At 47.2% G+C, this 13,182-nt stretch overlaps 1 protein-coding gene across 9 annotated transcripts in view; it reads left to right on the top strand.

Moving 5' to 3' along the window:
- Positions 1–1,096: 1,096 nt before the first annotated feature.
- IRS1 (insulin receptor substrate 1) overlaps positions 1,097–13,182 on the top strand; it is a 182,952-nt gene continuing 170,866 nt past the window's right edge. For 6 of the 9 annotated variants that reach the window (XR_010590660.1, XR_010590662.1, XR_010590661.1 and 3 more), the window contains exon 1: positions 1,098–5,799. Coding sequence is in view for 2 of the 9 variants with exons in the window: in XM_024103218.3 (XP_023958986.1) it covers positions 2,187–5,774 (3,588 nt within the window). In the remaining 7 variants the exon portion in view is untranslated. Of the gene's footprint in view, positions 5,800–13,182 lie in introns of all 9 variants that reach the window. The other 3 variants (XR_006175227.2, XR_002888459.3, XM_065558010.1) reach the window with 1 other exon arrangement.

Genomic DNA, 13,182 nt, shown 5'->3' on the forward strand with positions numbered 1-13,182 from the left:
AAAATACAATGATAGCATAGCTTTGCATTTCCAGCAATGATAAATCTCCACTCATCAATAAAAGTCTTTATTCAGGGCCCAACTGCGTCGACAAAAGATAAAATCTGTGATTTGTGGCTCCATGCTAATAGGAAACAAAAATAATAAAATCAGTCACTGCTGAGTTTGAACTGTAAACATCCCCAAAAATGAAAACCACACAAAAATCTTATATTGTCAATGTTGCAGTCAAAATCGGTCTCAAAACTATGTATCCTGTTTTCAATTCCCAGCCCCAACGGTGTCTCTTCTTTTGATTTCTCATACCCCTTTTCTATTATTGGTCTTCTTTGGGCTTATATTATTTAAAACGGTACCGAACTTTGGGATCCGATTTATATGGAAAACATTATGCAACATAAAGTTGCATTATTTATTTTAATGTTTTGCTCACGGGGATAGTCTCAGCTCAATGTTCTGAGCCGCCCAGAGGACAACAATCTTACTTCGGCACAGGAGGGTCACTCTGTATTATGTTACAGAAATCTCCAATGCCACAGACATTCGTGAACGGTTTGCGGATGGATTTTATTTGTTTGAGTGGGAAGGGGTTGGGGAAAGGGAGGGGGTTGGGGAGAGGGGGACTTTTCTGTTTTGAATTCAGCGGTTGCATTAACTTCTTTCGATCTTTACCCGCTTTGAAAGGGAAGCCTCAATTGCACTAATATGGTGGAGAGCTGGGATGGATGCGGGGGGGGGGGGATGATTTTCAGCACCCTTATGTCTATAGTGCAGATCAGGCAGCACTGGAGTTTAGACGCAGCTTGAATGTGAAGGTGGGGGGAGGAGGGAGCCTCGTGGTTACAACGCAGCAGCAGCGCCTCGATCAAAGTTGCCACACTGCAGAGATTCACTCACAAGCCCCTAGTTTATAAATAACACGCCAGTGAATGGCGTCTACGCCTTTTTACTACGCTCCACTCCTCAACCTAGCCTGGGCACCTCCCCCCGTGGAGGAGTTGAGGGACAGGCCGCGCTGCCAATAGGCAGGCGGCCCCCCAGGGCGCAGAGCTGCTCAGGGCCCGAAGGTAATTGCAGCCGCAGCGGCACTGAATGAAAGGAGCGGCGGGCGGGGAGGAGGGGGCGGATTGGAATGCCGCGGCACCAGGCTAGGTTGGAACCTCCCTCGGCTGCTGCTGGGATGGTCCACGCACTGGCGCCGTCACGTGTTTCTCTCCTTGGAGTGAGACTGAGTCTCGGTGGCGGCTGGAGGGGGCCGGACTCATAAACACAGACACCGCCGCTTGTTTGGGTTTGGGGCGCTGCGAAACTCCGAGAAGCAGCCGGAGGAGGAGAAGTCAGCCAGGCAGCCCCAGACCCGCCTTCAGCCTGGGGCAGGGGAGGGGGCTTTGCTGTTGGCCTCGGCGCCTTTCCCGACTGGAATGAGGAGGAGGAGGAAGAGAGGATGTTCCTTCCCCACTTGGGCTGCTTCCCCTCCTGCTGCTGCCTGGTTGCATTTTGTGTTGAAATGGCACTTTCTCTTCCTAACGAGATGGGACTGAATGGGGTCGCCAGCCTCCTCACGCATAAGCAGAAGAAGCAGCCTCGGCGCTGATTTTTGGGCTGGGCTGTGTTTTTAGGGGGGGAGAAGAGGCGTGTGTTTTGGGGTGTAAGCCCCGGACTTTGCAAAACAAACCGCTACCCAGAGGATCTTTAATCTGTTACAGAGATTGCGCTCGCTGAGGCGAAGTTGTGAAGGGGAGGGTGTTTTGGAGCAAAGCAAGGGGGACCCCCTTCCTGCTCCTCTCTACAGAGGAATCCGACCCATACGACTGAAAGATGCGTTTCTTTTCCTCCCCGGCGGCGGCTGCTGGGAGAGCTAGACTTTCATCTGGACTGACTGAGACTGGACTCTTTAAGGATATATTGACCCTCCTGAGGGTGATTTGGGCATAAACAGCAATATAAACGCTGCTGTGGTGCTGGAAGCTGCCTCTGCCACTGAACAGCTGCTCTCACCCTGCCAGTATCCCCTCCCCCCCATCCCGTTTTGGAGAGGGGATTCCGAGCTAGTTTGCTTTTTTATTATGATTGTTGTTGCATGAATAGTATTTTCAGAGGTGGGTTTTTTTTCTGCCTTGCTTGGCAGTTTTGGGGGCCTGTGGGCTGATAGCTGCGGTAAAAACACCACCACCTCTCCTTCCACTATGGCTAGCCCCACGGATAATAATGAGGGCTTCTTCTCAGATGTCAGGAAGGTGGGTTACTTGCGCAAACCCAAGAGCATGCATAAACGCTTCTTCGTGCTGAGGGCAGCCAGCGAGTCAGGACCTGCCCGGCTGGAGTACTATGAGAATGAGAAGAAATGGAGACATAAGTCAGGAGCCCCCAAGCGTTCCATCCCACTGGAGAGCTGCTTCAACATCAACAAACGGGCAGACTCCAAGAACAAGCACCTGGTGGCCCTCTATACCAAGGACGAGCACTTTGCCATTGCAGCTGACAGCGAGCCTGAGCAGGAGAGCTGGTACCAAGCCTTGCTGCAGTTGCACAATCGGGCCAAGGGCCACCACCACCTCCATCATCATCGTCACCACCACCACCACAGTGATGTCTCCTTTGGGGGTGGCAGTGCAGGGCTGGGGGAGACAGGTGACGATAGCTATGGCGAGGTGGTGCCTGGTCCGGCTTTCAAGGAGGTTTGGCAAGTGATCCTGAAACCTAAAGGTCTGGGCCAGACCAAGAACTTGATCGGCATCTACCGCCTGTGCCTGACCAACAAAACCATCAGCTTTGTGAAGCTGAACTCAGATGCAGCTGCTGTGGTACTGCAGCTGCTCAACATCCGCCGCTGTGGCCACTCAGAGAACTTCTTTTTCATAGAGGTTGGGCGTTCAGCGGTGACTGGGCCTGGTGAGTTCTGGATGCAGGTGGATGATTCAGTGGTGGCACAGAACATGCATGAGACCATCTTGGAAGCCATGCGAGCCATGAGTGAGGAATTCCGGCCCCGCAGCAAGAGCCAGTCCTCTTCCAACTGCTCCAATCCCATCTCTGTGCCCCTCCGCAGCAGACACCATGTCAACAACCCCCCACCCAGCCAGGTGGGGCTCAGTCGCAGGTCCAGGACTGAGAGTGTGACTGCTACCTCCCCTGCTGGGGGTGGTGGTGGTGGAGGAGGAACAGGGGGCAAACCCAGCTCTTTCCGAGTCCGAGCCTCTAGTGATGGGGAAGGAACTATGTCCAGGCCTGCCTCTGTGGATGGCAGCCCAGTAAGTCCCAGTGCCAACCGGACCCACTCACATCGGCACCGTGGCAACTCCAGGCTTCACCCTCCACTCAACCACAGTCGCTCCATCCCAATGCCTTCTTCACGCTGTTCCCCTTCAGCCACCAGTCCAGTCAGCCTGTCATCTAGCAGCACCAGTGGCCATGGCTCCACCTCAGACTGCCTCTTCCCACGCAGGTCCAGTGCTTCGGTATCAGGCTCCCCCAGTGATGGTGGTTTCATCTCCTCCGACGAATATGGCTCTAGCCCCTGCGATTTCCGCAGCTCTTTTCGCAGTGTGACTCCAGACTCTCTGGGTCACACCCCGCCAGCACGGGGGGATGAGGAGCTCAACAACTACATTTGTATGGGGGGCAAGGCTGCCTCGTCCTGCAGCTTGGCAGCTCCCAATGGCCACTTCATCCCTCGCAGTTGCCACCCACAGCATCAGCAGTGCCGCTATCCTGGCACCCCATGCTGCCCCCGGAGTGGTGGAGAGGAGGTAACTGACCTGGAGAAGGGCTTCAGGAAGCGGACTCACTCTGCAGGCACCTCACCCACCATCTCCCACCAGAAGACACCCTCACAGTCTTCAGTGGCCTCTATTGAGGAGTACACGGAAATGCTGCCTTCCTATCCTTGTGGTGGCAACCGGCTGCCCTCCTACCGGCACTCTGCCTTTGTGCCCACTCACTCCTATCCTGAGGAGCATTTGGAGATGCACCATTTGGAGGGCAGCCACCACCGGACCAACTCCACCCCACACACTGATGACGGCTACATGCCAATGTCGCCTGGGGTGGCCCCTGTGCCCAGCAGTGGTGGCACACCCAAAGGTGGTGACTATATGCCCATGAGCCCCAAGAGCGTGTCAGCCCCACAGCAGATCATCAACCCTGGCAGGGGGGGTCGCCACGCCCAAGCCATGGTGGACTCCAATGGGTACATGATGATGTCCCCTAGCGGCAGCTGTTCACCTGACGGTGGTCCTGCCGGCTACGGCAAAATGTGGACTAATGGGGCTGGCCACCACCCAAAGCTCTCGGTAGAGAGCAGCGAAGGGAAGCTCCCCTGCAGCGGCAGTGACTACATCAACATGTCCCCAGCCAGCGGCTCCGCCACCAGCACCCCCCCGGACTGCTACTTCGCCACCTCGGAGCCGCCGGGCCCGGAGGAGGCCTCGGCGCAGGGCCCGGCCGAGCCCCCTCACAAGCCCATCTACTCCTACTTCTCCCTGCCGCGCTCCTTCAAACACGTGCAGCGCAGGGCAGCCGAGGAGAGCGGCCCCCAGCTGCGCATCTCCCTCAGCTCCGGCCGCTTGCTCTACGCCGCGGAGGACTCGTCCTCTTCCACCAGCAGCGACAGCCTCGGGGGAGGCGGGGGCCAAGAGGGCGCCGGAGGTCCCTACCAGGCGCAGCCCCCGCCGCAGCAGCCTACCCGTCAGGCGGCCGCGCAGAGTAGGAGCCGCCTGACCAGACCCACCCGCTTGTCCCTGGACGGCCCCAAGGCCAGCACTCTGCCGCGGGCGCGGGAGCAGCCCCCGCTGCTGCTGCCGCCGGAGCCCAAGAGCCCCGGCGAGTACGTGAACATTGAGTTCGTGGCCAGTGACAAGCCGGCTTTCCCGTCGGCCGCGCGGCCCCGAGGGGACGAAGGCTCCGAGTACATGAACATGGAGCTGGGGCCGCCGCGGGCTGCCTGCCAAGCCGGCTTCGCAGCCGTACGGGCGGCAGCTGCGGCCCGGCCAGGCCGAGGAGCTGCTGCCCTCAGCAGCCGGGACTATGTGACTATGGAACAGGGGGGCGGTGTCGGGGGGCCCTGCCCGGGCTGCGCCGACCCCCCGTCCCCCGCGCTCTTGCTCAACTACGCCGACATGCGGACGGGCCGTGCCGTCCCGGAGAACTCCCCTGCTGCCCCTGCCTCCGCCCAGGCGCAGCCGCCGGCCGAGCTGGCAGCGGCGCCACCGCGCTCCTCCTCCCTGATGGGAGGCCCGGGGGTGAACAGCGCCTTCACCCGCGTCAGCCTCAGCCCCAGCCCCGGCCGCAATCAGAGCGCCAAAGTGATCCGCGCCGACCCGCAGGGGGGCCGCCGGCGGCACAGCTCCGAGACCTTCTCCTCCACCCCCAGCAACGCCCGCGGCACGGCGGGCAGCGGCGGCCTCAACGCGCCCTTGCTCTACGGGGCGGGGGGCGCCGAGGAGGTGAAACGCCACAGCTCGGCCTCCTTCGAGAACGTCTGGCTCCGGCCTGCCTCCGGGGAGCTGGGGGCGGCCGCCAGGAGGGAGCAGCAGCCCCTCGGGGCCGGGGGTGGCTTTGAGAACGGACTCAACTACATCGACCTGGACTTAGTGAAGGATTTTAATCAGCGTCGCCAACACCCCCACCACCCCCAGGAGGGCACCTCTGCGCTGGGGGGGAGGCAGCCGCCGCCGCCGCCCAGAGCCCCTAATCAGCCTTGTGGGAGTAGCCACTCTAGCGACGATTTGAGTGCATATGCCAGCATCAGCTTCCAGAGGCGGGAGGACGTCTAATAGCTGGGCAAGAGCCAGAGAGAAGGTGAGTGCACAGGAAGGGGGGAGGGGGGAAAGGCGTTTAAACGAGTAGAAACGCCCACTTAGAACTGAGCCCAAAAGGCCAGCAAAAATCAGGCACCTAGGTGTTGGAGGTTGTTCAGACCACTGAACTGTGTCCTAAAGGGATAGCTTAAGGTGCGGTCTGTACTGTTCTCTTGTTTCCTTGGAACGGCGTTTTTCTCTTGTTTCTTTGCACGTTCACATCCTATTCTCAAATAGAGCCCTTAAAGTGTGTGGAGTGCTTGTTTAGGCGTGGGAAGAAGATCCAGGTTCACTCACTGAATTAATCTTTTGATAGCTGCCGTTTCAAATATTGCACAATTAAGGGTCTGGTGGAAAAATAAACCAAAAATAGACCTAAGCATGGTCCCTACTTAACTTATAACAAAAATAGGTTGGATAAAGTCTAGAACGGTGATTAAACCCTTGAAGCTTATTTCTTATAGAGGAGGTTTCTGTAATTAGATTGGTGTGGTGATTTTTGTAAACTAGATGGTATGTTCTTAGAACTGAAAATATTTTTTCTACGTGGGAAGTGTTTTGGAAAATATTGCAGCCACATTAAGTCTCAGAAGTGTTAAATGAATGTTTTGGTTCATTTTGATTTTAAATATGCTATTGCTTCCAGAAGCAAAATTATCATTTGACACTGCCTTCTTGAGTCATGGATGCTTTTCAGACTTGACACACTAAGCTTGTCCAAGCAACGGGGGCAGGGGTGTCCTGTTTTGTGAACAGTTATGGTGAGGTGGTTCACTCTGTGAAATCTGCTTAAATATTGTTGCTGAGACTAAAGTGCTTTTTAGTTGCACTTTTACCTCACTCTTTTAATCTTTAAGAATACACAATAAAAGACCTAGTAAGTAGAGGGAGAGGGTGTGGGGGAGAGGATGTAAAAGAAAGAGGTGTGGTCTATGTTGAACATGGGAGTGGGGATCAGATTCAGAAGCTCCTAAATTCTAAGCTTAGTTGTGGCCAGTTCTGACTCCTGTATCCACAGGCAAACGAATTAATCTTTCTAACTCATTTTGCCCATGTGTAAAATGTGTGTATCTACCTCACAGGGTTGCTGTGAGGTTAATTAGGTAATGTTTGCAAAGTGCTTTAAAAAAAAACTTGTGTTTAGACTGATATTGATACTAAATATAATTTAGCAAAGGACAATTTTATAAGTATCTGCAAACTGCGGAAGAAGCAAATGGTGTAGAATGGACTCTGTGATTATAAGCTTAAAATGTTTAAAAATGAACAAATTAAAAATAGTCTAGGCAAAATTTGTCAGCCTGTTGTATTAAGACTGTCATTACAAGGTGTGCCTAGGACAAGGAATACTTTTGCAACCAATGTGATGGATCTGCCAAATAGAAACTGAATATGGAGTATACACTGAAGAAATACAAAGTGTTTTTTTTTTTAAATAAAACAGTTTCTCCACTAAGTATGTATTGCTGTATAATATTGATATTTTATACAACGGAGTTTTGCTCCAAGGTCTCTATTATGAATAGACAACTCCAATCTAAATGTTAACACCCTTCCTGATCTCTGCAGTTTTTCATGTATTAACTCCTAGCAATCACCGTACAGTGAACATTTACAACATAATTGGACAAATTCATACTATTTATTTGACTGTAACTGTACTTACTCAGTGAATATTTTTATTGCTGCTTTGCTTGGTGTAAGTACGAACATCACTCGGAGTGGATGTGATAGAAGATTTAACAATCATATGTAGGATTTTCCTTTTACCTGAACTGGTGAGCCTAGTGTAGAAATGTGAATTGCAAATACCTGGAAGAAAAACAATACACCCTTTCCCATAGTTGTTACTTTAACATTGTTCAAATAAGTAATAATTGCAAATGTATTATTAAGATAGTCTTATTTTATCTCATCAGTATATGCTAGACTAGTCGTGCCTTTGGGCAGGACTTAAAATTTGGCCAGGGTATTGCCGCAGTGGCAAGGGGTGTGTGCCTTTTGCTTTCCCTGAAAAAATCTGCTCAACATTGACTATGTTGTAGGTTCCTGAAAAATCTGTTTACTACACACGTAGTAGAGTTGTAGAGGCTGGCAGTTAAATGACTTCTCTGCAGATTCCATCTGCATGGCGCATACTCCATTCCCACACAGATTCTGTGGGTGATCTGGTTGTGCATGCATCATTTCCACAGAGCCAAGGGAGCATGCTCCATCCTAGAACTGAGCTGGACTTCCCCTGAAATTCCTTCTTCAGGCTGCTAGGGCTGCACTGATCTGGCACTAAAAAGAATTGAGGGCAGGGAGACTCTCTCTCCTGTGCTTTCATTGCTCTCTTTGCTGGTGCCCTAGGCACTGAGAAGGAGGAAGCAACCTGATCAGAATGCAGAGAGAGGATCAGATGGGTGAGAAGAGGTGTGGGGGCTAGACTGGAGGAGATATGACCTGGGTGTGGCTCAGGGAGGAGGAAAGGGGCAGGAGTCAGGGCAGGGGATAGAGGTGAGTAGGAGCAGAGAAGGATAAAGACAATCTTATGCAACCTTTATTTGGCTCCCTTGTTCATATGCATTATGATGAACTCTTTAAGCCCAAAAATTGGCAAGGAGTTATACACATGATTGCATTCTATAAATATATATTTATATTTCATAGGACAGCTATCATCCCCAAAAGGTTTAAATTACTTGTCTAGATTTTATTTATATAGACCAAAATATTTTGTTGTCCCAAGTTGTCAGATCAGTACTCTGAGCATTTTCCAGCTTCTCATTAGCAGGTGAATAAACATTTGCCACCTTGCCACAACCTCCTTCCCTTTCTCCCCCCCAAGCCATGCATGTTATACACATTTAACTATATTGAAACATCTTCCATTGTGCATCTCCCTCAAAAATCAGTTATGCCCACTCTAATAGATTTCCCCCTGAACAAATCACTTGTTTCCAAATCTGTTCTGTTTCTCTGTCCTCCTTGCCTCCATCCATATTCTTGTCCCCATACCTCTTTGCTGCTGCTGTCCCAAGCCCTGCTGCTTTCCTGAGTTTACAGGGGGCTCAAACTTTTAGCTGTTTCTCAATACCAGGGTCCTCTGCTTCTTGCTCCTCTCCCAGCCTGTTAAAGGATCAGCAGTTTAAATGCCACCCTGTTCTTTGAGTTCCTTTACAGTGGTTCCAGCTGCTCTAATCCTTCCTTCCTCAGAAAGAACTTCTAGTGCTCTGGCTACTCCCCTGCACCCCCTTCTTTCTAGAGAAGGAGCCTGTAGCTCTGTGGTTGCACTTACTAGCAACCTTGGTGAGCTGACATATAATTTTTAAGACCTGTGCCAGACCACTGCATTCCCCCCCCCCCCCCCCCGCCAGTCTTTCCTCTTCTCTTCCTCGCTCTTTCTCTCTGTGCTCTTGGTAAGGAACAATAATCTACTTGCGTATGTACCACTCTTAGTTTTTCTCTTTTCTGTGTCCTGCCTCTTCTGGTAGCTGTAAACTCTAGTATGGTGAAACTGATAAGATACTTGTAAGTTTCACTTGTCTTCTCCTGGGATTTCTCTGTGCAGAATTAGCTGATGCAACTACTTCTTCCTGTGCTTCTGGTGTGGTATTGAGGAGCCTCTCACAGTTGGCAACAGTACGAAGATGAGCAATTGATAGTTGATGGCTTCATACTTCAAATGTTTTGTGACTCAGTACATCTTGAAATTCTTGTGTAATATATTGAGAAAAAATTACAATACCTCTTTTTCTCTAACTTGCAGTTAAAAATAGTTTTATAGCTTTCTTCTAAGTTTAATTCATAATTTTAAAAAGTTAGTGGACTTAAGGAGTTACTTTAAAAATGTAACACATTTATCTACATGCAATTAAAAAAACTGAAGCACTTCCAAAGACAAAAGGTTCAGAAGCCTCTGTAGCTCTGGGGCAGCAGTAACTTGAACATCAGCAAGATATGCAAGTTATACATGCTACAGCAGTATTATTATAGACTAAATAGGGTGTTTCATAGTGTATGTGCACATTGTTCCCCCCTCAACTAATCATCTGCTAAACCCTAGCCTGTGTGTCACTGTGTGCTTGCAGTTTGTTAAATTATTAGTATATTCTGCACTCTTTAAATATTTTTTTCATTATTCAAACTGCAGACCTATTCCTTTAATGTAGATACTGTGGATACATGTAACTGTTAGCCTGGACTTCTGACTTACATGGCAGTTTTAGGAAAATTGCTTTCAAGATTTTTTTCTCTGGTTTATAGAGCCCTATAAATTGGGGCTATGTAATCAGAGATCAAGTAGGCAATAAAATAGCATCCTGTGATACACAGGTTTTGTATTCAGTTAGTATTAAAATCATATTTAGGATCATGTTAAATTAGAAAAACAAACATGAAATTCAAAGTTAAGGATGACACTCCTTTTTTAGCTGATGATTGTAAAAATATTTATTCTGGATCAGTTTTATACATTTAACAGCTGGGATGTAGAACCCTAAAGAACATATGCGACCAACACCTGTGGAGTTGGAATGTAATCTGACCAAGATCTTCAGTGTATTCTGTTACTTGTATAACTTAAGGGATGTAGCCTGGTGAACAGCTCAATTTGAAATTTTCAATTAGGAACATACAGTTTATAATGGTTTTGCAAAAATTTGAATACCAGCACTGAGGCTAATTGAATTCACGTTTGAATATCCTTTTGATAAAGTTGCTGTGACTTTGTGTGTGTGTGTGTGTGTGTGCACGCGCACATGTAAAGGAAGGGAATTATTTTTTACTTTTGAAAACAGACTAAATTCAGTATTGATTGTAGAAACTATTTTTAAAAATAAAGTCTCAAGGGAACAGTCTTAAATTCAAAGTTCTGTTTTTCATGACATTCAGGTGAGAATTTTTTTCTCCAAAACTAATTAGCTTTTGGACTTAGATTTTGTGTACCAAGTTTCATCCTAGAACAGATCTTTGTATTTGAATTTGAAAATCAAGTAGAGCTCAAAATAGAAAAGCTGGCAGTCTGTAAGCTTTAGATGCCATAGATAATTTTGAAAAATGGTCACAGTAGAAATCATTATACTTTTGTAAATTCATTCATTTATATTTTTCTTTCCTCCTCCTTCATTACTTAGGATAGCTTATTTTGGAAAATAGGCTCTCTTCCTTAGAGTTCCTGCTGCCTACTTATCACAGAATCCATTCACATTGTTGTGCATCCTATTGTCCTGAGTGAGGGGAGCAGGATTTTTCCACTTGCTCTTTTGTCCTGTACTCTTTGTCATTGCAGTTGAATGCTGTGATTATATAATACACAGAATCCTGTTTGTTAACATCGGACTTTAAGTACAGAATAAGCATGAATGAATAACTCCTTAAGCAATAAGGATCTTGTTGTCATGTAAACATTCTCATAGTAAAAAGAGAATGATATTCACACTGATTTTTAAATTGCTCTTTTTTTCTTCTTCCAGTTTTTCTTTTTAGCTTTTTTTTCTTTACACTGTGCTACTACTGGGACTACTATAATAAACCTGCTAGATGAAAAATCTTGATACATGCTAATTTAATTATTCATATCCTGCTTTATAATTAAATCACCTCTAAACTATTTAATTTAAAGGATAGCTCATAAAAAGAAAAGCTCAAATTGCAGAATGATTGTGACTTACTATTAGAATAAATCGTCTCTTACATTTTATGGCAAGAGTTGAAATACAAATAACTATGGCTACAATTCCAGGTTGTCAGAATGCTGAAAACTGGAACTTTGTCTCTGAAATATAGTCTGAAAGTGTACATCTTCACTAAACTGAATAGGGTTAATTCTGTTTTTAATTGTTCCATGTTTTGGTAAATGAATTATTTTGATTATAAACAATTATAGCAGTTTGAATGTTACAAAATAGCAGTGGTGAAGAGGAGAGTCTTGTGTAATACCTCTTTTGATCTATTTAAATATGGTGGGAAACTGAACAAAAACAGAGGTGTGAATAGATAAAGGAGATTTAAATAAGCCTGGCACTCTTAACTAAAAGATGGCTTGATATGTATTCTCTCTGATTATGCTTGATATATCTAGGTCACATTCTTTGAAGACTGTCATTAGAGATTTAAACTAGAGTAATTGGAAAGTGCTGTATTCTTCACAATAATACACTACAGGGTTGGGAGGACAGTGAAAAGTTTGTGTGTGTGTGTATATGGAACTGTTAATCATAATATGATTGACTAAAAACCTAATATTTTTAGTATCTGAATTGTAAAATTGATTAAATCTTCTTGCTAGTAATGCAGAATAGGTTTGCCCGTATATATTCTGTCAGCTACCTTTAAAATTCTATTGTTGTATGCAGTGTAGTTGTAGCTGTGTCGGTTCCAGGATATTAGAGAGGCAAGGGAGTGAGATAATATCCCTCATTCAGAAATTAAGTACATAAACTCTGCATGCAAAAATTGATCTGCTTAATACAAGAATGGAAACAAATCTCATTTGCAGAAGTATTGTAGAAATGTCTCAGTCTTTGCAACCAAATTCCAAATATTTCTATTGGTTTCAGAAATTTATTCCTGATGAATGTCTGCGCAGGTCAGAAGCTGGAAAGATGCAATCTGTGAGCTCTTAAGACCGCACCCCCAATTTGATTTATGTCTTGTTTGCTTTTATCTAGATGTTTTTTTTTTTTCTCAATTGCTATGTGGGTGGATGTTTCTAAGTCATAGGAATTCTGAAATATGCAATCCACATCACCAACAGTTTCTTTGAAACCATGAATTTCAAGAAAATAAGGGAAAAAAGGTAGCTACCCCTCAACCTCCGACATCTTCTTGGACTCCAGTTAGAAGCCTGATCACACATACTCAGTAAGAGAGCTGCTTTGTTTAACTCAACTGCTTCTTGCAGCATGGGAGGGAAAAAATGAACCAAAAATGAGATAGGAATTAGAAGTTCTAACAATCCATTCTCCCAAAGCAATGGGGAACGGAATTGAGAGAGACACCTGCATCATCAGAAATACTCTTATTAACTTAGATTTAAAAAAAAAAAAAATCCTATTGACAGACTTACCGTATATACTTGTTCATTAGCCTGTTCGTTTATAAGCCGACCCCCCAAGATAGTTAGGTAAAAATAGCAAAACCTGTATGACCTGCCGACCCTATATTTCAGGGGTTGGCAAACTTTGGCTCCTGGCCCGTTAGGGTAAGCCTCTAGCGGGCCTGGACGTTTTGTTTATCTGGAGCGTTCACAGGCACGGAGCCCCTCGGCTCCCAATGTCCACGGTTTGCTGTTCCCAGCCAATGGGAGCTGCGGGAAGTGGAGCGCCACCTCCTGCAGCTCCCATTGGCTGTGAACCGTGGCCACAGGGCACCGAGGGGCTCCGTGCTTGCAGATATATAG

This window comes from Chrysemys picta, chromosome 9 (genome assembly GCF_011386835.1).
Source record: "Chrysemys picta bellii isolate R12L10 chromosome 9, ASM1138683v2, whole genome shotgun sequence".
In the NCBI taxonomy this organism is placed as follows: domain Eukaryota; kingdom Metazoa; phylum Chordata; order Testudines; family Emydidae; genus Chrysemys; species Chrysemys picta.